Source organism: Aulostomus chinensis, chromosome 2, assembly GCF_037954235.1.
Source record: "Aulostomus chinensis isolate RoL2024-O1b breed Wild chromosome 2, RoL_Achi_v1.0, whole genome shotgun sequence".
Classification (NCBI taxonomy): Eukaryota; Metazoa; Chordata; class Actinopteri; order Syngnathiformes; family Aulostomidae; genus Aulostomus; species Aulostomus chinensis.
This window is the reverse complement of record NC_141321.1, coordinates 35,888,390-35,914,681: the sequence shown is the minus strand read 5'-3', so window position 1 is coordinate 35,914,681 and position 26,292 is coordinate 35,888,390. Positions and strand designations below refer to the sequence as shown.

The window sequence follows — 26,292 nt, the reverse complement described above, 5'->3', positions numbered from 1 at the left end:
TGTTCAATCTCAAAGCCTACAACTGATTTAATTTTCTCCACTACATCCCGCCAGTAAGGTTGTATAATTGGACAGTCCCAAAAGACGTGGAAATGGTCCGCTTGGGCATTTCCACATTCTCTCCAGCACCTTCCGTAACTTGGGTGACCTTTATGACGTTCTTTAATTTTGGGAGTAATAAAAAAACGAATCATGTTCTTCCAGGAAAATTCCCTCCAATGACCAGAGCTGGAAGTGCTCATTTGAGTTTTGCAAATGTTTAGCCAATCATCTTCTGAAATGGTTATTTTTGCCTCTTTTTCCCAGGTGGATTTAACATAATGAGTGGAATAATCATTGAGAGACTGTAAACAGGAGTAGATTCTGGAAATCAATTTCTGGTTTAACTTAGATTTGTATGCATCAATCATGATGTTAACTAAATCAGAAGTACCTTGCTCTGTTGTTTTTATATCACAGTTAAAATAAGCTCTCACTTGTAGGTATCTGAAGAAGTCTTGGTTTTCCAAGTCATAGTTGTCTTTAAGTTTTTGAAAACAGTCTAGTCTCCCTTTACCAGAAATGAGACAGTACGTTGTGATACCCTTCCACAACCACTGTTTGAAACGCCCATCCAGTTCGGCGGGTTTAAAATCCTTATCATGCGCCACCCATCGTAATATTTTGATATGATTTTCCAGTTTGTTCTTATAACATTCTGCAAACCAAATGTTTAGGGGTGTTTTTGTCCAGACACTTAGGTTTTGTTTATGCAGTATGTATAGATTTTTGTCTCCTAGCAAGCTTTGCAGGGGCATGTCCAATTGGCTTAGTTCTAGACTTTTCCATTTAGCATTATAACATGGGTTGCACCAGTAAGTCAGGTACCTAAGCTGAGCAGATTTGTAATGGTTATCTATATTTGGAGGAGAGAGTCCACCTTTTTCTTTGGACAGTTGCAAAGTTTTGTACCTGATCCTTGGTTTAAGGCCTTTCCATATGAACCCAGATAGCATTCTCTTCCATTCCGTTAATTGCTTTTCAGGTATTTCTATTGGTATTGACAGAAAAAGAAAAAGCAATCGCGGCAAAATATTCATTTTAACTATATCTATTCGATTGTGTAAATCTAGTGGTAATAAACTCCATTTATCCAGGTCTGTCTTTATCTCTTTGGTAATTGGCAAATAGTTAGTTGCATAAATGTTGGATAAATCCTTTGGAATTTTTATTCCCAGATATTTGATAAAGTCATTCTCCCATCTAAAATTGCACAGATTCTTTATTTGTAAAGAAGGTGTATAATTAAACGAAATGATTTGTGTTTTATGAATGTTTAACTTGAAGCCCGAATAGTGACCAAATGTTTTTAAGGATGACATTAATTTGGGTAAACTCAAATCTGGTTGTGAAAGGGTGATCAATATGTCGTCTGCATAAAGGCAGGTCTTGTATTCAGTGCCTTTGACATAAATTCCTTTTATGTCTCGGTCTTCTCTAATAGCCTGAGCCAGAGGTTCGATAAATAATGCAAACAAGGCCGGACTTAAGGGACATCCCTGCCGGCAGCCTCTTTCGAGTGACACAGGATTAGACAGACTACCGTTTATTTTGATTCTGGCTGAAGGGGAGTGATATAATTTTTTTAGATATGAGATAATTTTAATATCAAAGCCAAATCTTTGTAATGTTAAGTATAGATATTCCCAACTAACTGAATCAAATGCCTTTTCGGCATCAAGGCTGAGAACAATGGATTCATCTTTATCTTTGCTCATTTGCTCCATTAAATGCAAAGCCCGTCTTACATTATCTTGTGTCTGTCTGGTTTTGAGGAACCCAGTCTGGTCTTCATCTGTTATGTCCGGAATAATATTTTCTAATCTTTTTGCAATCATTGAAGCAAATAATCTGTAATCTAAGTTCAAAATCGATATCGGTCTATACGAACTGCATTCAGATTTATCTTTGCCCATTTTAGGAATTACTGAGATAATGACATGCCTCCAAGAAGCTGGTGCTTCACCCCCATTAAGTATGAAGTTGAAGCATTTCAATAATGTTGGTGACAGTAATTCTCTGAATGTCTTATACCATTCAGCAGAATATCCATCTTCACCGGGCATTTTGCTTGTCTTGAGTCTCGAAATAGCATTATCCAATTCTTTTTGTGTTATGTCATTCATCATTGTTTTATTCTGTTCTATTCCAATGGATGGTAGATCCAGTGAGTTAAGAAAATCTGTAATACTTAAGGAGTCTACTCCTTTCGGTTGTGTGTACAGATCTTTATAGTAATTTACAAAGGACATTTGTATTTCTTTTAGTTTGTGACAAGTTTTTCCAGAATGCGTGTTCTTAATTTTGTGGATGGATCTTTCTTCTTGTTGTCTTCTTATTCTCCAAGCTAACAGTTTTTTAGCTCTTGGTCCATTATCATAGTACTTTTGTTTGATGAACTTTGCCTTCATCTCCTCATAACTATCATATAGTTTATTTAGGTTTTGTTTAATAAGTTTTATCTGATCTAATAATTTGGGATCATTAAGTTCCACGTGTCTTATTTCTAGATTTTTTAGTTCCTGTAATAGGTCTTTTATTTGCTTCTCTTTTTTCCTCTTTTTAATTGAGGACCACAATATAAGTTTTCCCCTTATTACTGCCTTAGCAGCATCCCATACAGTACCTGGAGACACTTCACCGGTATCATTTTGTTCTAGATATTCTTTAAATTCCTTATGAATGTATTGATTACATAAGGGGTCATTTAATAAGTTTGTGTTAAGCTTCCAAGTTGTATTTTTAATTTCAGTGTTAAAATGTAGGGACAGATATACACCAGCATGGTCTGAAATATCTTTGACCCCTATTTGGCAGTTTGAGATTCTATGTCTCTCTGAGTGAAACATAAAAAAGTAGTCGATTCTTGAATGAACATTATGGGGATGGGAGAAAAATGTAAGTTGTCTTGCTGTTGGGTTTAATTCCCTCCAAACATCCATCATACCTGCTTCGAGGAGAAGTTTCTTAACAGTATCTGTCTCAGAATTAATTCTTTTCGTTACATTAGTGGAGTCAAGCGAGGGTTGTAATTGTATATTCCAATCTCCACCACAAATAAGGACCCCCTCAGCCTCTTGAGCAATCAGATCAAATATTTTCTTCATAAATGTCTTATCATTACCTGGGGGTCTATACACATTTAAAAGTGTTACCTGCTTATGATCAATGTAACCTTTCACTAGAATGTATCTCCCTTCGGTATCCTTTATCTGTTTGGAGATTTGGAGCACAACTTTGTTAGAGATTAATATTATAACTCCTCTTTTTTTCCCATGTTTATAGGATGAGTAGTATGCGTTTTTAAAGCCCAAATGTTTAAACTTCTCATGTTCTTTATCATTAAGGTGGGTTTCTTGCCAAAAGATAATATGTTGTTTTTCTCTCTTCATCTTAGTGATCAACTTGCTCCTTTTGATAGGATTTTGTAGACCATTCATATTTAAGGTAATAATCTTATATTCCTGATTCAGCATTATGACTCTTAATTTTGATACACACATTTCCCACCTCTATTACTGTAAGCATGTAAATAAAAACCATCGGTGCTGAACATAACAATAAAACAAAAATAACCTCCAACAGTGAAGTAAAGTAACAACTTCTGAACAGGGAGGGGAAGCCTCCAAAGGAAGGGCCCCTCCAGATGTGTCCTAACATCGTCCAAAAAGCGAAATTAGTTCGCTCAAACAATGGTTCGGTGTGGTTTAAGTCACCCAGTGGAACAGTCCAATCGGTATTTTTGTAATGTTCTTAGCTAAGAACTATGGCATTCAACATGTGTTCAATCAAAAGGGAGACGTTACCCGCACACACAGCGCGAAAAAACAACTCCCAACAGTGTCCTGAAATACCTCTCATCATTCCTAGTTTTGCCTCCCTCTCATTGTCACTCATGCGTGCACCTCAGGTCATGCTCTCCTGATGTGTGAGAGCTTGCTGGAATCTCCGGAGCTTCTCTTTAGCTCGCTCGATGTCTGTGCCCCGGTTCCGACGTTTTGAGGAGCCACTGGTCTGCCATGCGTTTTCCGCCAGCTTCATATGGGGTGTCACGGCTGTCTGGGATGTGTTGTCGGGTGTATTGCTCGCGTCGATTCCTTCATCAGCTGTTAGTATCCCCCTTTTCAGCATATCCTTCGTCGCTTCATCCGCATGTTGTATGTGGTGGGTCCTCCATCATAAAAAACTCGAAGTTTATCGGGTGCAGGTGTTTGTAATCTGAGTCCACGTTCTTTCAGCACTTTTCTCAAAGGCGCATATTCCTTCCTCTTTTTGATGATTTCTGCTGGGTAATCATGGTCGAAGTAAATTCTCTTCCCTTTGATCTGTATCTCTCTTTTTTCCATGCGCTGCTGAGCACAAGTTCCTTGGTTTTATACACGAGGAAATATGCGATCACGGATCTCGGGGCTGCTTGCGGTGGTGGTTTTGGTCCGAGTGACCGGTGGCAACATTGTATTTTGAGGTCAATGTCAGGGAGTCGCAGCTCCGACTTAATGAAATTCTCCAGAAACTCACATGCATCGTTCCCCTCCTCTCCCTCGGGGATCCCGAAGATGCGGAGATTATTTCTGCGGGAGCGTGTTTCTAAATCTGTTAGTTTAGACACAATGCGCTCTTGCTCCTTCAAAGCCTGGAGAAGCGAGTCCCTCACGGTCACACTCCACTCCTCCACTTTGGCCACTCGCGTCTCCACCTCCTCCATCCTAACCTCCGTGTTTTTGAGTTCTGCCCCGATCTCGCTCAGTTTCTGATTAACTTCTTCTTTAAAGTTTCTGAGCTCTTCTCTCAAATCTCTTTTGATTGTCTCACAAAATCCGCTCAATTCTTTTTTCATGTCCTGGTGTCCTGCTTTTATGTCGGCGCGGATAGCATCTAAGCTAGCTTGTAGGGCGTCCATGGGAGCAGGCACGTTAGCTGCACCTGAATCAACTTCTCCTGTCGCCATATGCTCGTTTTCCTCACCGTTTGGACTCGTTGTGGTCTTAGCGTTTCTCAATTGGTATTTCCCCATAAGAGTTCACAGGTATAAACTCGTTAGGTTCTCTATAACAGGGGAAATGTCGGACCGTTCTGGGAGCTCTCTGACTACACCACCGACCAGCTCGCCGCCATAACCGGAAGCCTCCAGTGCGGAGTTTAACAGTTTGATGGCTCGGGGGATGAAGGACTTCTTCAGTCTGTTGGTCCTGCACTTGGGGAGGAGCAGCCTCTGGCTGAACAGGCTTCTCTGGCTGGTGGTGACAGTGTGCAGAGGGTGGCTGACATTGTCCAGGATGTCCAGCAGTTTGTCCAGAGTTCTCCTCTCTGCTACTGTTGCCAGAGGGTCCAGCTTCATCCCAGCCACTGAGCTGGCCCGCCTGATCAGCTTCTCCAGCCTGGAGAGGTCTGCCTTCGTCACACTCCCCCCCAGCACACCACAGCGTAGGACAGGACGCTGAAGACCACAGACTGATAGAACACAGGAGCCTCCTGCAGATGTTGAAGGCTCTCAGCCTCCTCAGGAAGTCCATCCTGCTCTGAGCCTTCTTGTACAGCTGCCTCGTGTTGCTCGTCCAGTCCAGCCTGTTGTCCTGCCACAGCCCAAGATATTTATAGGTCTGTACAACCTCAACCTCCTCCGTTCCTATCAGAACTGGTCTAGGTCTGGGTCTGTCCCTCCCAAAGTCAATGACCAGCTCCTTAGTTTTGGAGGTGTTGAGCTGCAGGCTGTTGTTGTGGCACCAGGCAACAAAGTTCCTCACCAGGCACCTGTACTCCTCCTCTTCACTGTCCCTGATACACCCCACGATGGCTGTGTCATCTGCGAACTTCTGGATGTGACACAGTTCAGGGTTGTAGCAGAAGTCCGCGGTGTACAGGGTGAGAGGATAGGGGACAGTCCAGTCCCCTGCGGAGCACCGATGCTGCTGACCACAGTGTCAGACGTGATGTCCTTCAGCCTGACGAACTGTGGCCTGTCGGTGAGGTCACTGGAGATCCAAGCAATCAGGCCGGGGTCCACTTGCATTTGTAGGAGCTTGTCCTGCAGTGCAGGGGGCTGGATTGGATTAAAGGCACTTGAGAAATCCAGGAAGAGGATCCTCAATGTGCCTTTCCCCTTGTCCAGATGCGAGTGGGCTCGGTGTAGCAGGTAGAGGACGGCGCCCTCCACACCGACCTTCCCCCGGTAGGCAAACTGTAGAGGGTCCTCAGCATGCTGCACCTGAGGCCTGAGGAGGTTGAGGAAGAGCCGCTCCAGAGTCTTCATCGGGTGTGAAGTTAGTGCCACCGGTCAGAAGTCGTTCAGCTCGCTGGGCCGGTTCTTTTTAGGAACTGGAATGATGCATGACGTCTTCCATAGGGTGGGCACTTTCCCGAGCTGCAGACTCAGGTTGAAGACCCGTTGTAGCGGCTCCCCAAGTTCAGCAGCACAGGTCTTGAGGAGCCGCAGACACACTCTGTCTGGTCCCGTTGCCTTTCGGGGGCCGAAGCTTCCTCATTTCTCCTCTCACCTGGTCAGCTGTGAAGCAAGAAGGGGGTTGTGGAGATTGTGAGAAGGGGGGTGCAGGAGGGAGGGGTGGAGGGGGGCTGCTCAGTTGCTGTGGAGGGGGAGGGGCGGTGGGCCATAGAGAAAGGAGGAGGCTGCTCGGCTGTTGCAGAGGGGGAGGGGGGCGTTGGAGGGTGGTGTGAAGTGGACTGGCTGAACCTGTTGAAGAACTTGTTCAGGTCATTTGCTCTTTCCACCCCTCCCCCCTCCATGCTGGTCCTGGCTTTGTGGCCGGTGATGGTCTCGACGCCCTCCCAGACCTCCCTCATGTTGTTCTCCTTCAGCTTTTGCTCCACCTTCCACCTGTAGGAGTCCTTTGACTCCTTCTGGCAGCGTTTCACCTCCCTCTGTGCTACTCTCCTCTCCTCCTTGTCCTTTGTCCTGAAGGCCTTCTTCTTCCTGTTGAGGACATCCTTGACTTCCTGTGTTATCCATGGTTTGTTATTTGGATAACACCGAACAGTCTTGGTGGGGGCAACCATGTCTGCACAGAAGTTGAGGTAGTCAGTGAGACAGTGAGTCATCCCATCTATGTCCTCATCATGTGCACCCAGCAGTACATCCCAGTCTGTGGTGTTGTAGCAGTCTCTCAGGGCCTCCTCTGCTACAGGAGTCCATCTCCTGATGGTGCGGGTGGAGACTGCCTGTCTTTTGACCAGGGGGGTGTACTGGGGCTGTGCGTGCACCAAGTTGTGGTCCGACTTGCCCAGTGGGGGGAGGGCAGTGACTCTAACGTTGGTATACAGTAGGTCAATCGTCCTGTTCTTCCTTGTGGGACAGTCAACAACCTGATGGAAAGCAGCCAGGGTAGAGTCCAGGGTGACATGATTGAAGACTCCAGAAATTATCATGAAGGCCTCAGGATGTTGGGTCTGCAGCCGTGCAGTAACACTGTGGATCCTTTCATGTGCAGCGGCCGCGTCCGCCGTCGGAGGGATGTACACACAGAGGGAGATCACGTGACTGAACTCCCTCGGCAGATAATATGGCCTCATGCTAACGGCTAGCAGCTCCAGATTAGAGCAACATAAAACCACCTTCACTGAGACATGGCCAGGGTTACACCAACGGTTGTTGGTGTATTTAATAAGATCAGATACATCAGAGTGTATCTGACCAATCAGAGGAGGCGCTGGTTCTGGTTCTGCTGTGGAGGTGAGCAGAGAAGAAGAAGCGCGTGTTTGTGATCAAGACAAACAGGAGGTGGAGATCCATCTGCTCCAGTTCCATCACGTCTCTTCCAGTGGGATTCAGGCTGACCACAAGGAACTTCTTCTCCTCTATCACCAGTGTTGGGATCTACAATTCCCTCCTGCTAGATCACCTGCTAGTGAGCTGCTGGTGGAGCTCATGGTAGAACGGTGGACCTGGACTGCTGCAGTGGTTCCGCTGGTCTCTCAGTCCTGAGTGTTTGGGTCAAAGCTTCTGTCTTAGGTTCTTGAGCCATGATCCACCGCTGAGAACTTCACAACATCCATACACTGGGACCTCGGCTCTTCCTCAGTCCACCTGAGTCCAGAATGGAGATACTGGATTCACGGCAACTCACCGCCTGGGAGCGTGTGTTGCAAAATTAGCAGCTAACATTAACAGCTAACTTTAGCAGCAGCAGAGGGGGCACGGTGGAGCAGGGGTCCTCACTGTGGCCCCCCAGCAAGAAGGTTGTGGGTGGAGCCCCGGCTGGATGGATGGATGGGTAGATGAATGGATGATGGATGGGTGGATGAATGGGTGGTGGGTGGATAGATGGGTGGATGGATGAAAGGATGAATGGATGGGTGGGTGGGTGGATGAATGTATGGGTGGGTGGATGGATGGCTGGGTGAATGGATAGGTGGATGGATGGGTGGGTGGATGGGCAGGTGAATGGATAGGTGGGTGGGTGGATGGATGGATGGGTGGGTGGGTGGATGGATGGATGGGTGGATGGATGGTTGGATGGATGGGTGGGTGGGTGGATGGATGGAAGGATGGATGGGTGGGTGGGTGGGTGGATGGATGGGTGGATGGATGGATGGTTGGATGGATGGGTGGATGGTTGGATGGATGGGTGGATGGTTGGATGGATGGGTGGGTGGATGGGTGGGTGGATGGATGGTTGGATGGATGGGTGGGTGGATGGGCAGGTGAATGGATAGGTGGATGGATGGGTGGGTGGATGGATGGATGGTTGGATGGATGGATGGATGGATGGGTGGATGGATGGATGGATGGATGGATGGATGGATGGATGGATGGATGGATGGATGGTTGGATGGATGGATGGATGGGTGGATGGATGGATGGATGGATGGATGGATGGGTGGATGGATGGCAGCAGCAAGTGTCATGGCTGCATGCAACATGAACAACAGTGACCACGTAGCCTCTGACACAGAAACATTACAAAAGAGACAAAAGCTATTATGACTTACATTTTGGTTGACACACCTTAATTAAAGATGATACACTCTTTTGATAGTATTCTATTTTCAAACATTTGTTCATCTGGTTTCAATTTCAAAAAATATTTCTGGAATTCCTGTGTGCACCACTAGAGGGAGCCCATATATGTATCACAGTTTTAGAACCACTGGTCAAGATGGTTTCACACTGAAGAAAATAGTAACCTAAACCAGTAGCATCCGGCTTGTCAGCGCCAAAACCCAGCAGCCAAAAACCCTCAATAGATGCTACGCCAACAGGATGTCCTTGTCCAAGTCGTCATCCTCTCCAGGTAGAAACAAATGTACGCACATGCAGTGAGTCAAACACATTCACAGGTTTTTTTTACCAGGTAGACACAGAGCTCCGGACACCAGCAGCACCCGGCTGAATCTGGACTGGGATGACAGAGACAGTCGTGTTGGGACTGTGATGGCAGCTGATTGGTACGGCCCTGAAGAGTCTGTTAGTTGTTCTGGCTCTGTTGGACAGCGACCAGAAGATGTGATGATGACTGAAAGGGAAGGAGATGTCTCCAAGTGTCCACCTGTAGAGAGACGACACAAGTGTATTCTTCTATACTTGTCAGGTCAAAGTTTTAGTCTCAGCCGTCCCTCGGAAGCCCATATGGAACACCAGAGACACAGGTGTCTCCCTTTGACTGCAGCCTCCTATAGGTGGCCCAACAGATCCAGCAACCAGACTAGAGGTTGATGAGGAAGACAGGAACAAAGAGGATGCATGTAGCCAATCAGAGGAGGGGGAGACACTTGACAAAACAGAAGGTTTGAGAAGAGGACAGAAGACAAATGTGATTCTTTACCTTCAGTCTGAAGCTCTCCAGTTTTTCCTCCACCAACCTGGTCCTCTTCCTCTTCCTCCGCCCATCCACTCTCCTGGTATTTATTTCGAACTGAACCTGGCTCCATCACAGCTTTGGAGACATTCACTGAGATGGATCCCTCGGAGACAGTATTTGGGTCTTTATTCTCAGAATAAGAGTTCTCAGCTTGAGTGTGTTTGGTATGATTTTCAGAGTAAAAGTCCTCAGTCAGTGTGTTTGAATGAGAATCCATTTTTTTGTACATCCGTCCAACTCTCTCTACCTCGTCTATTCCTCCTCCCCCTATCACACGCTCATCTCCTTCATCCTCGTCCTCCCTACTTGCTTGACTCTGCTCCATCATGATGACCCGTACCTCCTCCACATCCTCTGTCCTTTCCTCTTCAAACTCACCCCCCTCATAACCCACTGTCTCTTCACTTTCCTCCTCCATTTCTTTTCCGTCCAGGGTGTTGTCATCTCTCCTGTACCCTGTCTCTGCCTCCTGCTGCACCTTGTCTTCTCGCCTCTTCACCTCCCCCGCTTTCTCTGTTTCCTCCTCTTCCTCCCTCTGTTCTGTACAGTTTTCCAGTTGAGTGTTTAAGCTCAGCCTAACTATTGAACCAGTACCTTCTGTTAGCTCCTCCTCCTCCTCCTCCTCTGACAGGCGGCTGGTTCCTTCCCCATCCGTAGGAGCAGAGGACACAGGGGTGAGGACAACCCGTCCAAAGGAGTCGTGCCGCAGGCGACTGTGCCCACGTGTCCAGGTGTGTGTGTGAGGAGGTTCAGGAGAGTGGGCAGCAGAAGCAGAGTGTGTGTGTCTGTGCTGCAGGCTGATGGACTGGGTTAAGGACCCTCTCTGTGGGGAGAAGAGAGGCAGCGGGAGCTCTGCCAGCTCCACGTACTCGCCCTCAGACTCGTCACCCTCACTGCTCACTGCTGATTGGTCAGATTTTGTAGATGGTGGGAGGGGCTTTAAATCAGAATCTCTACAGGATTCATGTGATGTGTGGATGAACATTTCCCTTTCCTTAATGGTGGACTTATGCTCCATGTCCTCCTTGAGGGCAGTTCTGGACCGGCTGATGAACTGTGGGTAGACCAGGTCCTCCCAGGGGACCCTGAAGACGTCTCCCTGGGTGGAAAGGAGGCAGCGGTCCAGCTTGGACACTCCTCGCTCCTCCCTTTCCCCATTGACAGTGTCAAGCCAGGCCATGCTGAAGACAGATGGCAGAGCTAACTTTGGCACCTGCTGCTGCTCCACATCATGACCACTGGACGTCACGCTGCACACCAGCAGGCAGGGCGAGGATGCCACACCGCTCCTGCAGGAGGCACTGTGTGGGTGGGGAGGAGGAGTAAGAGAAGCCAGCAGGTAGAAGTCTCCTGGACAGAGAAGATGCTGGTCCAGAGGACAGAGCTGGATGACTATCTTGTCATGGATGCACAAAGGCCAGCCCTGATGATGGAACTGGAGACCACAATACTGAGCCTGGGGGAGAGGAGGGAGCAGTCAAATTAACAGAGAGTTGACAGAATGTGTGGAGGCTTCAGGTGGTCCTGTTAGAAACAAAACGTTGTCTCACACACACACACACACACACACACACACACACACACACACACACACACACTTGTCCTGACTGCTGCTGAGCAATGCGTGTATGCTTATACCTGGACACTAGACAGGGAGAGTCAGGAGGACAGACATGGACAGGTGGGGACACTCACACATGCATCTTGCTGGAGATTTTCTAGGAACTGCTTTGTAGGCAGCAGGAAGTGGATCAGGTAGTGGAGACCGTCTCCGCGGTAGCAGCTGTCCACCACCTTCAGGGCCTGGCAGAGGACAGTTGCAGATGTTGCCTGGAAAGGCGGGTAGATGGATGACAGTGCCTTCTGCAAGCACCGGTCTAAAGATTCAGAGTCCTGAGAAGAAAAAGGACAGAAAGAGATCAAAGTGCAATGCTGCCAGCATACGTTCATACGCTTGACCTCTGGTTTCCAGCAGTGTGTGTCAGTGGAGCAGTCGACTCCTCGCCGGGCCATCGTGTCCATCACGTTGGTGAGTGCAGTGTTTCTCTGAACTGCTATTATCCTGATTACTCGCTGACTCTGTTACTGTCAGGAACGTCATTCTACCACCAGTTGGTGGACATCTGGACCAGCCCTGATGTTAGCCATAACTTGCCTGATTGATTTGTGGTGGCTAGGCTTGTCACAAGAACCAATACTTCGGTACCAAGTCGGTACTAAGATTCTGAAAATGTGACGGTACTGACTTTTCTAGAATACCCGAAGTACCGTTGGTACTGAGGAGCCAGATCTGGCCGCTTCTTTAGCATTGTTTTTTGGCTGTAAATGAGCGATTATCTGGCAACCCTCCCACGGTGCTGATCATGTGACTGACTACCCTGCTAAGAAGAACAACATGCAACATGGCGGAGGCACACGCATCTGGGTCGTCAACGACAGCGACAGCTGCCCCTCAGTTAATTGAGAAGAAAAACACCAAAAGTCGCGTATGGAAATACTCTGGATTTGAGGCTGTTGATGAGGGATTACTTATTGATCCGCAAATACCAATATGCTAAAAATGCCGTCACCGTACCACGGCGAGGGGTAGAATTCAAGGTGAGTGCATTTGAAGTCCAACAATATTGTTTGTTGTTCACTTGGTTCAAATAAAGGAGTGTATGTTGAACTGCAGGGGATTTATTGTTTATTTTTTATTTTTACCGAGGTATAGACTATTGTGGAATTTAAGTGGTATTGGTATCGACTACTAAATTTCTGGTATGGTGATGAGCCGAGTGGTGGCTCAAATTGTCTCATTGTAGCAACAAGCTCCTCAGTTATGTAGGTTACAGAGCATGCTATCAGATATTAGCACCGCCTTGCAGATTAAAAACACCCGACATTATCAGCATGGGAGTTGTGGCTGTGGGGCCAACACAACACGAGACTGGACGGATCTAGTCAGACGTGCTGATGGAAATGCTACTGACAAATTTAACAATCATACTTGTTTTAGCTGAATATTTGACTCAATTTATTGAGCATCATCACTTTAATTGAGACAATATTCAAGGAACCCTTCAGATCACTCAATGAGCTCCGCCTCCCTGAGAGGTGGCAAACACTGGCTACCAGGTCACAAAGCGGTCTGCTCCCTTGATGATGGAGACAGTTTTGATTGTTCAATTGAAACTGAAGAAAATAGATTCAAGCTGTCAATCAACATTGAAATTTGAGGTTAAAGGACGACACAAGACTGAAGCTGCTCATGCCAGAACACAGCGAGAACAGCCATGTAAGACAATTACGACTGAGCGGGTTAGAGATGTCACTCAGACAAAAAGTTCCGCCTTTATACACAACCAAAATGCTTCTTATCATCATCATCATGTTTGTTCTTAGAGAAACACTAAGCACAAGTTCTAGCCAGCCACTGAGGCCATGCCCTGGCAGGTTTGGCAGGTAGGACATATATGTCGGGATGATACTTGATGCAGAAGTACCTGTAGATGTTCTTATGGTTTTTGTGGGAAGGTGGTTATGAGCTGCAGAGGCAGCAGCTGGTCATGTGATCCTAGATGTGACTCAGCCAGAGGATTCACACACACAACAGCTGGCAGCCAAAAGTAGCAACGAGGCCAATTTTAGCGGTCGGTTGTTAGATCAGGTGACGGCAACCGCTGAAAGGCACCATAACCCATCCTGAGATCATGAGATCAGCGATGCAGCGTCTTCAGGCATTCAACCAAATGTTGTATTAATACTGGCATGATAACACTCACATTATGCTCAGGTATGTTGTGGGGGTTGTAGATGTTGCAGCTATTGTTGTTATTGTTTGTTGTTGTGTATCGAAGCCTCCACGACCATCCGCCTCACACACTAACTGGTTTAGGAGAATGGCTGCACACCCATTTAAGTATTTTTTGTCTCAGCTCTGGTTTGTAATGAAACAATGTGTGTTTCTTTGAAATAAATCACCTTAAAGATTGTGACCTACTCCGTTTGTATGGTTTCATGAGATCAGAACCCTGTGATATGACACTCAATAAATAAAACTTAATTGAATCCCAGCAGATGTCAGTATATTGTTCACCAAGTCCCCGTCTGCTCCAATACTGGAACCAACGGTGCCATTAATCACTCCTGCCAGAACCCTGCAGTTCTGCACTGGACCACCACTGAGAGCTGTCAGTCTGCTCACACAGAGACGCGGCCACACACGCTAGCACATTGTTGTCAGGGAGGGTCTTTGTTGAGAATGGGTCTGTGAGTCCAAGAGAAGGAGGACCAACCAACTTGGACAATTCCTGTCACAGCACCAAGTCAGCAAAGCCCACGAAACAATAACTTCATTACTTCAGTCACTTTATACCCCAATGAGTTTCCATGTCATTTCTTCAGTTTAAGGTCAAATGCAAGGTCAAAACAGAGGTCAACATAGTCAGACGGTAGATTCAAGTCTTCATCTTCGTCTTTATTGTCCTCTGCTTATCCAGTTGGTCGGGGTCATGGGGCCTCAGCCTCAGCAAGGAAGCCCAGACTGTCCTCTCCCCAGCCACTTCCACCAGCTCTTCCGGGGGAATCCTGAGGCGTTCCCAGGCCAGCCAAGAGATATAATCCCTCCAGCGTGTCCTGGGTCGGCCTCGAGGCCTCCTCCTGGTCAGACATGCCTGGAACACCTCCCGAGGAAGGCGTCCTCACCAGAGGCCTGAACCACCTCCACTGACTCCTCTACTTGAAGGAGCAGCAGCTCTACTCTGAGTCCCTCCTGAGTGACTGAGCTTCTCAGCCCAGCCTCCCTGAGGAGGAAACTCATTTCGGCCGCTTGTATTCAGGATCTTGTTCTTTCGGTCATTACCCAGAGCTCATGACCACAGGTGAGGGTTGGAACGTAGACTGACTGGTAAATCGAGAGCTTCACCGTTTGGCTCAGCTCCCTCTTTACCACAACGGACTGCTTTAGCACCCGCATCACTGTGGACGCCACGCCAATCAACCTGTCAATCTCCCTCTCCATCCTACCCTCACTCGTGAACAAGATCCCGAGATACTTAAACTCCTCCACCTGAGGTAGGACCCCCCCCCCCCCCCGACCAGGAGTGGGTAGGCCAGGACCATGGCCTCAGACTGGGAACTGCTGAGGATACAAGTCATATGTTATAAAGCAGAAACAGGAATCCAACTCAGCACTCAACAACTTCAAATGTACCAGAAACCACGTTGTACTGCAGTACCCCCACTGGGTCCTGCCACTGATTGGGTGGGACGCTGCAAGTGCAACAGCATCCAAGAGGAAATGCTGGGTGTGTTTATTGACTGTTGACAACCAGACAAACTGGACCAACACGTCTGAGGAACACCATGTTTCCATTACTATAGCGACAACACTGCCGGACCTCAGTCTGACTCCTCCCCTTCCAGGGATTCATTCTACAATTCTACAATTCTACAATTTCATTTAGCAGACGCTTTTGTCCAAAGCGACGTACAACACAAGCAAGAATTTAGACTTAATTAAGGAAAAGTCCATAGGAAGCGCAAAAGTGCTTCAGTTGTGATTTGGTCACAGGTACTGCCATCTAGTGGCAGAAGAAGTGTCGCCCCCTCCCTTTTTTTTTATATAACAGACATACAACATCACACAACCCAGTTAGTGCTACATAGTCACTAAGTGCTGGGTCTTGGACCCTCTGACTGATTCTACCACAAAGAGGAGAAGAGTCAGGTTCAGTGCCTCGGTGCTCTCTGAACAATTGAGTCTTCAATTGTCTCTTAAAAGTAGAAAGGGACTCAGCAGAACGCACAGAGTTCGGTAGTTCGTTCCACCATTTGGGAACAACAGAAGAGAAGAGTCTGGCTAGAGATCTGGAGCAGCGCTGGGCTGGAAGCACCAGGCGTCTTTGGCATGCAGAGCGTAGTGGGCGAGAAGCCTGAACCAGAATCTGTGTGGTCTGTTGGGTCAGGAAGGGTCTGATCTTCCTGATGTTGTAGAGGGCATAACGGCAAGACCGAGAAACTGAGGCCACATGAACCTTAAAGGTCAGCTGGTCATCAATCATGACACTCAGGTTTCTGAGTTATCATTCATTGTCAACAAGACAGCAGTGTTGTAACAAATCTGTGTTCAGTTTTCAAAGCACTTCAACCACAAACATCCCGAGATGGCGAGTTTGACCAAATGCAAACAAACAAGTGGTCTGTCAGGATTTGAATGTGTTGGTTCTGGACGGTGGCAGCAGCTCTAGACGGTGGTCGTGGTATCTGCTGTGGGCGGTTGTTTAATCAGCCAAATGGAGCCTTTGCTGATGAAACAATCCAATCTCTCAGGTTCTGCTGGTTCTAATAAATTGAGACAATGGTAGCAGCATCTCTCCCTGGAGAGCTGTGATTCATCCACTGACTACTGATAGAAAAAACAGTTCCTGGCGGGTGTAGAAGCTGCAGATGTGTCAGCCAAAGATGCTATTATCTGACAGGCTGACTGTCAAGAGGCACCGGTGCTTCCAGCGGAAAAGTTATCCTAGAGCCTGCTATTGCTGAATTAACCTGAGCACTGCTGCCGGTGAGGGCGAGCGCACCACCGTGTTGAGGTGGATAGAGACACTCCCAGCAAACGTGTGAGTTGGTGAGGTTTGTCGCCGTTGACATTACTATCAGTGAAAACTGTAGTCTTTCAGTTTTAACTGAAGCTGGTGTCTGAAGAGATCCCGTTCTACTTAACATTCCAGTCCACCAGCGACTGATCCAGACTGGTCTGACAGAACTCAACACCTGGTTCTGGTGTTCGGTTCAAGCCTCCAGGTCATGTTTCAGCTGCTGCACACACTTCTTCTCACTGCGGACAGACAAACATACACACGCACTCCTGATTACTTACCAATAATCTGAACAGATCCTCGAGGTCCTGGTTTGTTGGACTGGGCTGCACCACACTCAGGTGTTTTTAAAATCTGAGCTCTGCCCTCTGCTCCCTCGATGATAAAACATGTGTCATCTAGACATCATAAAGTGGATGTGTTATTTAAAACTCTTCTGAAGTGGGTCAGACAGTTTGAGGGGCTGGTCTTTGGAGGTGGGTGTTGAATTCAGGTGGGTGTGTCATGCAGTGGGAGGGGGGGTTCCCAGACAGCCTGGGGACCTCAGGCTTCAGGTTTCTGCATTAAATCCTCCCAATCTGAAGGAACGCGGCCTAACTGAGGTGTCAGAAACATCGCCGCAGGACGGTCCCACTCCACATGGCACAATGGACACTTCCTGCTAGTGAAGCGTGCTGTCACGCGAGATAAACAGACAGACAAACCCCAGACAGCTGAACCAGCAAGCTAATTAGCAAGCCTTGCCACTTCCCAGTAACTGTGGATCACTCCAACCAATGAATGTAAGGATGGCAAATTGTAAGACCGATTAGATAAACCACAGATCAAATTTATAAAATCTCATATTATCATCTAATAGATGCTTGAAATGTACCTGAACAGTAATAGTACAACAGCAGCACCAGCATTCCTGGAAAACAGTACTCACTGACTGCTGTTCATGAAGTAGAGTCAATCTTACTAGGCAAGGCAAGGCAATTTTATTTGTATAGCCCGTTTTCACAAACAACTAATAAAGCGCCAAATGACAACGTTATCTCATGACACGAGTAGAGCAGGTCGAGGACCTCACTGCCTCAGGTAACCTCCACCCAACATTTTCATGACCATGAGAGTCACAAAACACTTGAAGTTCAGCACACATTGTTTTGAGAAAGCAACTTCAGAGGCTTTGCTCATGATCTCAGAGTTCTCATATCTCAGCAGCCCCTAGACAAGCTCTGACATGACTGACTGACAGACCAGAGCTTGGCCCCGCCTCCCGTCTCTCCCTCATCTCAAACCAGAGCCTGGCCCCGCCTCCCGTCTCTCCTCCATCTCAGACCACAGCCTGGCCCCATCTTGCTGGCAGCCATTGTCACAAGTTCACATGAATTAGCACATCAATAAAGTCTTTGATTCAGGGACCCCAGGGGCGGACCACCACAGATGATCATCATCCTCGAGCAGCTGCTGGTTACATCTTCGCTTTTAGGCATCTGATGGAGGTTATTTGTGTGTGTGTGTGTGTGTGTGTGTGTGTGTGTGTGTGTGTGTGTTGGGGGGAGCGGGCTGTTTACATTCTAGGATTTAGCAGTGTGTCCAACACAGGTCTCTGCAGGTGTGGGCGAGTCACTGCAGGTCCAGGTGGGAGGAAGGAATGCGAGTCCAGACATGGCGTTGCAGCGCCAGGCGAAGGAGAAGGCTGCCGGTCCTTCCTGATTTAACTCTTACCAGGATGTTCATCGCCACATTCACCAACTGGAACAAGGAATCCAGCAGTATTTAAATATTAGGGATTCATTTACACACAGCAGAATCTTAAAAGAATTTGAAGTGACAACAGGAGGTCGAACACCGGGTTCGAGGTCTGTCTGGTCTTGTGGTAACACTGGATCTGTCTTTTAAACCTGATAATAAACTCACTAGTATTTTCAGCATGAGTGTGTAAAGGGATTCACACTTCCACCTACTGGAGTGCCAACATTCAGAAACATTCTATGCGGCCGCATTCAATCACTGGTACTGTGACAAAAACAGTCTTCAACTCCTCTGAGTCCCAAGAACCACCTGCAGCAAGAAGCGACAGAACCATCGCAATATGTGGAAGTGATGAAGAAACAACTTCCTGTTGACAGTTGTCAAAGTGACTACTCAGTGGTCACATATCCAAAAGTTTTCAAGCTCAAACACAGAAACATACATAAAGAGTCACCAGTAATGCAGTTATCACATGTCCCTCCAACTCATACACATTTAGGATGCATGTCACGTAAATGCAAACATGCCAGATTTATCCACCCGGCTAATTTTCCTCTGTCGTCTTTATATCCACAAGTGCAGCAACAAGGCAATTAAACAGTCCTCATAAAGTACCAGGTTAATTGACTGCACAAGGCAAAAAAGGCTGGAAATGTCATACTGTAGCATGCACCGTGGCAAATATTCACCAGAGCAGCTGCTTATTGTCCTGACACACACAGAGTGTATTACCAAAGGTTTTGAAAGTATTTTGGCAACAGCTTTGAATTTCTAGGAGCCACTCAGTCAGACATGGTACCTGGTACCATGTTTAGGTGTGTGTCTCTTGAACCCATTACAGTTAACACGTCTGGGTGGAACTCTTCACACACTCCTCTCGAGAAGATGAAGCTAGACCACAGTAGAGTCCAGTACTGTGTTCTCCCAGCTCAGCATCTCGTGTTTCTTATACACTCCAAGGGTGTTGGGCTTTCTGGCTGCAACTGGAAGAGCTCGTTGAGTTTCCAATGGAAACACAAACACCATTCTGATACCCCCAGAATGGTGAACCGATCAATCATCCAATCACAGTGACAAGATGGGTAGTTAGAGGGGAGGGTAACTGGAACAGCAGCGGTCAGATCTCTCTCTCTCTCTCTCTCTCTCTCTCTCTCTCTCTCACACACACACACACACACACAAGTACAAAAGTAATGAGCAGGTGAGGAATCTTCAGTCTGCAGTCACACTTTCAACATCCTGTCAATCATATGTTGATGATGCAGCAGTGAAGCCAGCAGAATCAGCTCCACCAGGGGGCGGAGTTATGAAGGTTTGGACTGTTGGAAAAGCATCACCTTGAACATTCTAGCATTCAGAGGGAAGGAGTCACTGATGAAGGGAGGTCATGAGCGGCGGCTGGATGGTTCCACATTACTGGCAGCCATCTTAGTTGATCAGAAAAAAATGCCTCTACTCATTGCAGGCCCGCCCCATAATGGATCAGGAGCTGTGACTGGCTGACACATTGCATCAGTGAGACCCAAAAATTGTGAACAATTCATGTTAATGGACATGTGGCTTCTGATGGGTCAACACCAACTGAGCGCTGTGTAGGACTTCCTGCCTTCAAAAGTAAAGCACCTGTCGTGTGGGTCCCGTTAGAGTGGATCAGTGCATGTCTGGAACACGCTACACACACCAGCTGATATGTGTGTGTGTGTGTGTGTGTGTGTGTGTGTGAAGACAGCATGAACTCCACACACCAACATTTACTGACTTATCAAATGGTCTCGCCGCAACCAGCTGGCAGGTCAGTGACCTCATCACAGTGGACACAAAGCTGACAGCAGATTCCTAGTGAATCCCTGAGGGAACCTGAATGACAACATGAGACTGCAGGGGGAGCAGCGGGACAGAACAGCAGGACCCACACCTTCTGGATCGCTGCAGTCCAACAGACACGCTAGCGCCATGTTGGTTGACCGAGTGACGTGCAGTTACATGCACCCCAGAGATGAAAGAGTGAGGCTGACACCTGAGAGGATCTCACACACACACATACACACACCTCAGAACAAATGTTTGACAACTTCACCTTGGAACCTCACACACTAACCGCTCCACCCCAACCACAACAAATGGGCCACGTCCACACACACAACCTGTGGTGTGTGTGTGTGTGTGTGTGTTCTTACCATGGTGTGAGCAGTGTGTAGTCAGCAGGTGTGAATTCCTGTTTGTCACCATGGTGTCCTTGCGTGTCTGAGTTGTGTGTCTTGTCTGCGTCCTGTGCCATCTGATTCTGGTCTAACTCACTGAGCAACCTCTCACATGTGAGTCCACGCCCCCCCCCCCCCCCCCCCCAGTCATTCCTCCCTGGCCCCACCCCCTTCTCCTCTCTCAGAGCTGCTTTCCAAACAACATTCACTGACACCAGTGAATTTATCATTGAACAACACAAACAGATCAATATAATCAATATAATATTATATTCACTAATCAGATGTCAGTTTATTTACTTAAGATGTTTTTTTATTTTAGTTTGTTTCATTCATTGACAAAAGAAGAGAACAAAAAAACATAAAAACAAAAAGTTCCCAAAACAAAACAGAAAGAAGAGAAATCTGATCAACTCTAAGCCTTTACACCAAAAATCAAGTTACCAGGATTTTTCACATTTAACTCTTAACGTGTCAATCAGCCTTGTGACAGAATAAACCGTGTCAGAGGAAGCACGCACATGGATCAAATAGGGGTTCAGTACTTGGTTCAAGGATGCAGTCTGTGGGATCTCCTGCCAGTCGTAATCAGTCAGTATTGGCACTCAACGACGAGCTGTCTGTGTCTGCGACAGCTCATCAGAAATGCTCCTCGTGGGAGGAACCAAAGGAACAAACCTCTCCACATATTAGAGGGTCGGCTTCTCACGCTAATGAGTACGTGGCGTGTTTACTGTGTACATCCACCCTTCACACATCAGCCTTCTCCACCTGGCATGTTTCAGAGGTGGAGTGTTTATTAACTTACTGTTTTGATTGTTGTGTGTCTTGTGTTTCTATTGTGTGTGTGTGTGTGTGTGTAGAGCTTGTGCTCAAATAGGCCGCTACAGGAAAGAGGTGTTGGTGCTACAAATCTGCCATTTAATAAACAGCTGTCAGTTAATGATACCGCTTCATCTCTTCATTCTAATACTTAAAAACCCACCCATCCCTCCATCCATCATCCATCCCTCCATGTTCTCCCTCTTCTCCTGTTGAGGGTGGTGGGGGTGGAGCCTATCCCAGCAGCCTTCCCCCTGGACAGGTCACCAGTCCATGGCAGGGCCAACACATAGAGACAGACAACCATTGGCTCTCCCAGCCACGCCTACGGTCAATTTAGAGTCTGGATTAACCTGGTCCCTCTTGATGTCTTTGGACTGTGGAGGAAGCTGGAGTACCAGAGAGAACCCAGCAGGAACAGGGAGAACATGGAGACTCACCCAGAAAGACCCCGTGCTGCAGCTGGGGCTCCACCCACAACCTTCTTGCTGGGGGTCACAGTGAGGACCACTGCTCCACCGGGCCGCCCCTGCTTAAAAATACTGTTCACAAAATAAAATAAATCAATGACACTATATGATGAACAGAAACATAAAAAACAACAACAACCAAAAAGAAACAGATCAGTTATCAGCCCAGAATCCTGATCGGCGCGTCCTTATTCATGGAGGAAGCTCAATCCTTCTGACCATGAAGTCATCCACCTGCAGGGTCTGATGAATGACCTCCAAACCATGACCAGCACTGCAGGCCTGTTCTCCACTTTTATCTGGTGTTGAAACAATAACTGAGGTGAGACACTACCTTCAGTCACAGACATCAAATGCTGACCTGAGGTTAGTTTCCACTAAAACACCAAAGTTTTCCACTCTGCCATCGTCAGCAGGTGCAATTGTGGAGACGATGGGGCAAGAATCGAAATGACCTGTTTGAGGATGCATCAACCTGCTGGGAGAAGCTACTGGTGGTGCCTCCAGAGGTGGTGGTGGTGCAGAGGTGAAGACTGAATCATTGTAACATGCGTGATGACACCACCACCTGTTTGAAGGTAGGTGTGTGACGTCTGCCTCTCAGGTCACGACTTGGAACCCTAGAGCAGAAGACCCTGCTGGAGCGCCAGGACGTCAGCGGTGAACCTGATAAAGACTGTGATCCACATGCTTCTGTGCTGTTGTTCACATGTTTGTGCTGAACTGCACCTCCATGTTAATCCATCCATCCATCGTCATCTTCCGCTTATTCCTACACATTCAGGGTCGCGGGGGGGCTGGAGCCTATCCCAGCGTCAACGGGCGAGAGGCGGGGTACACCCTGGACAGGTCGCCAGTCCATCGCAGGGCCGACACACAGAGACAGACAACCATTCACACTCACACTCACACCTACGGTCAATTTAGAGTATCAATCAGCCTCGTCCCCAATTGCATGTTTTTGGACTGTGGGAGGAAGCTGGAGTACCAGAGAGAACCCACGCAAACCCGGGGAGAAACCTCCATGTTAATTATTAACTGAATTGAATTTTGGAGGAAGCAGACTCAAAATTATCAAAATAAAATGTTAAAAACAGACCAAATTTGCATCTCAAAAGAACCAAGCAGGATAAGATTGGATGAAGCTTTATTCATCCCACAGTGGGGACATTGATGATAGATGATAAAACAGCCCAACCCTAAAGAGGACCTTGGAAGTTCTCGCCCCCATCGAGCATCAGGACAAGTCTTCTGGTGAAACCACCATGACGCTAACTTACAAGTCTAACACACCTGGACCAGTAAGAGTGAGCTAGTCAATTCCACTGCTTCTGACTTCCTATGAAAGTGCTGACAGCTGGAGACCAAACGCTGGCTGGAGGTGTGACATTCACTGCAGGACAAGACTGGACCCCTGACACATTAGCCACTATGTCTGGCCACATCCACAATAAGGCACTTCAACCAAAAAGGTCCATGTGAGAAGGACAGTCTGGACCGGACACCTCTGAGGATCAACCTGAACAGACGAGTCATGTAGGACCAGACCATCCTGGCTCAGCAGGAGCTACAGATATGTTGCAGTCAGCCTTAATGGCGGCTGATGTGAAGTGCTTAAGATGCTTCAGTACATTAGAAATAGAGTAGTTGGAGGGTTTGTCCAGCAGAGCGCGCTCTGACAACACAATCAGAGCTTCACAGCTGTGCAGACGATGTATCTGCAGGCTACATTGTTAGGAGACAGACCTGTCACTCAAGCTTGTGTTAGCAGCGTTAGCTAGCCTGCTACCTAAAGGTTAACATCTTTAAGTTACTGCATTTGCTCAAGCTGGATGTTTCCAGATGTGTCCTGATGCCAGCAAAAGATTAAAAGTCTGGTTTTCCAGAGAAACCCATCCATTTCATCTGTTTCCTCTGCAGCATTTAGCCATGTGGGACAGTTCTATAGCTCCACCATGATCCTGCTTCAGCTGGCATCCTGGCAGACATCACTCAGGTAACCCTTAGTCGTCACTACTCAAGGACCAAATCCCCAGCAAACAAATTGTTCCCCTCCAGCACTCTGCTGCCAGGGGGGACGCCAATGATGCACAAAGAGAAACCCTCCAAACCAGCAACTGGACCTACTGGTGTTGGAATACAGCAGCCTGGACTCTGGGGAACTGGGATGTCCCTAAGTAACCAGTGAACTAATCACGACACTGAACAGTGTTGATGGGGTTTTTCAACAAGATGCCAGCTGTTGTTACATGTGTGTGCGTGTGTGTGCATGGCAAGATGTGGTGGTGGTGCAGCAGCAGCAGCTCTGCCCCAATCTTACATATTAGCAATAAATCAGTAGCACTCTACTGACCTTTGACCTTGCAGTCGTGCAAACCATCAGCTTGGACAAGCCATCACCTGCAGCAGCTCTGCTGCCTGCAGCACATTACTGACATGCCTCTCTGACACTCTGTGTGCGTGCGTGTTTTTACAGATTAATTCATACATGTCAGCTAGCTAACGTAGCTTAGCAACTAGAAGGGGACACTGGTTCTCTGGTAAAACCTTTCACCTCCAACACCAGACTGCTGCTACACTTGTGCCAAATAGAGACTGAAATGTCCTGAGCTCACACACACTGATGTGCCATCGCTCAGCCGTCTGCTGCACTTCTCCCTTTGGGACACTCTGGACACTGACCTTCAAAGTTTTCACATTCCGTTCCAGTTTCTTCATGTGGTTCAGCTCATTAAAGCTAGAACAGTTCAGTTTTTGTTCCAGCTGGACTGAAGACACAAGACCACATCACAAGATCATAAGCTCCAAACTTCCATCCAGGATCTCTCAGGTACTACTGAGCTTGCTCACCTGACAAACAACTGTTGATACTGTCCGTTTTGTCATGTGATCTGCTTGCATCATGACCACAAAAACCCTAAACAAAGGCTTTAAAAGCCAAAAAAACAGACTAGGAAGAGGAGACAAAACTGACTGAGACATAAAATGAAGCCGCTTGTGGTTGAAGATCTAATATCTCAGGCTTGTGGACATTCAGCATCCAACCTGCTAAGGAACTCACCGCTCCGACACCCCTGGATGTTCCTCCCGCTCATCAAGCCACCGTCCATGTCCACACTACTGTCCCCCTCACAAGCCAGTCAGTGCAGTCCACAGAGTCAAAGTTAGGAGACAAAACAGCATGTTAGACAAAATATCAGTCTGCAGGCTCAGACAGCTCCACCCTCTCCCTGTCTCCCTCCCTCCCTCTCTCTAAACAGCTCACTCCGATGGCAGAGATTTAAATCAGACCAGGAATGCTCAGGGGTTTTTTTAAGATGTGGAAACAATGTGGTAAATATATAATTTATGGGGTTTTACGAACGTTGTAGAAATAAAGAAAATATTTTTAAAATTCACAATGTTTACATGAGTTTTCAGGACGTAAACGTCATATAAACTTGTTTTTATACAGACTTTATTTCATGTAAAGAACTGCCACACACTGGCAGTAGAAGAGGATTTTAATAATGTTACTTCCCAGGCCCTGTGTCAGACTAAGGGTTTCCCCTCAAAGAGTTGTTGGGCCAGCAGCGAGATCTACAGCAACTGGACAGGAAAAAAAAAAAACAGGCTCCCTACTTTAAACGCACTCCAGTCAAAACCCCCCCAGGACAGGTGAGAGCCAGCAGGGGAGCGTTGCTGCTTACCTGCTCTTGCTCGGCTGGCCGAGTTAGGGCCTGAGCCTGAAGGTACTTCAGGCGAAGACCCTATCATGTTTGCTCGGCAGAGCAACACATTAGCAGCACTAAAAACACACACTAACCAGTGTCCCAGCCCCCCCAACACCCATGAGGCAAGCTGGGTCAGACGGCCCGGAGCCGGTTTTCACATTCACACCATTCAAAACCTGGTCCTGGACTGTTCTTGCTGTCAATGAGCGCGCAATATGAGCATCATCTAATTTGACCCCCTGAACATGCATGAAATTCACTGAAATTCACCACACTTGTCCAGTCTGGCTAAACATTCACTAATCAAAAACAAAAACACCACAAAAGTCAATAGCACCACCTAGGGAGCAACACAACTAAAAGATAATCTTAGATAATTTACAGCGCTATAACTCCTCCCAGGAATGTCCCACAAACATGGGACCAACACCATTGGACTCGTCTCATCAAGAAAAAACAATTCCTACACTCTGACCCCTCACCTGTCTACAACAGAATGTCCACAAATTGGACAAAACTGTCAAAATGAGGACTTTTCTTACTCCCCGAACAAAATCTATCTCCTCCTAGGCCATTAATGCTATTGCTTCCAAACTTTCACACATTACTCTCCCAACTGTGCTGATGAAAAGTTGTTAGGGTGGTGGAATATGCTTTTACATTAATGAAGGTTGGTGCACATCCGTCACAGTTCTGTCTGAACATTGCAGCCCGAATCTGGACGCTCTTATCATTAACTGTAAGCCGTTTTATTCGCCGCCGGAGTTTTCCTCCTTCATCATGGTTGGAGTTTACATTCCACCCCCAAGCCAACGTGAGTGAAGCGCTGCAAACTCTCGCTGAGCAATTACACGGCTTTGAAACAAAACACCCGGACTCGCTATTTATTGTTATGGGGGACTTTAACAGAGCGA

General features: G+C 47.2%; 1 protein-coding gene across 1 annotated transcript in view; it reads right to left on the bottom strand.

The window, feature by feature from the left end:
• plekhg4 (pleckstrin homology and RhoGEF domain containing G4) overlaps nucleotides 1-24,775 on the bottom strand; it is a 50,530-nt gene extending 25,755 nt beyond the window's left edge. The window contains exons 1-5 of the mRNA XM_086196410.1: nucleotides 24,727-24,775; nucleotides 21,636-21,727; nucleotides 11,547-11,744; nucleotides 9,816-11,307; nucleotides 9,342-9,539 (exon numbers count right to left, since the gene is read on the bottom strand). Of these exons, the coding sequence (XP_086052536.1) occupies nucleotides 9,342-9,539; nucleotides 9,816-11,307; nucleotides 11,547-11,744; nucleotides 21,636-21,727; nucleotides 24,727-24,775 (2,029 nt within the window). The remainder of the gene's footprint in view (nucleotides 1-9,341; nucleotides 9,540-9,815; nucleotides 11,308-11,546; nucleotides 11,745-21,635; nucleotides 21,728-24,726) is intronic.
• Between the last annotated feature and the right edge of the window lie 1,517 nt (nucleotides 24,776-26,292).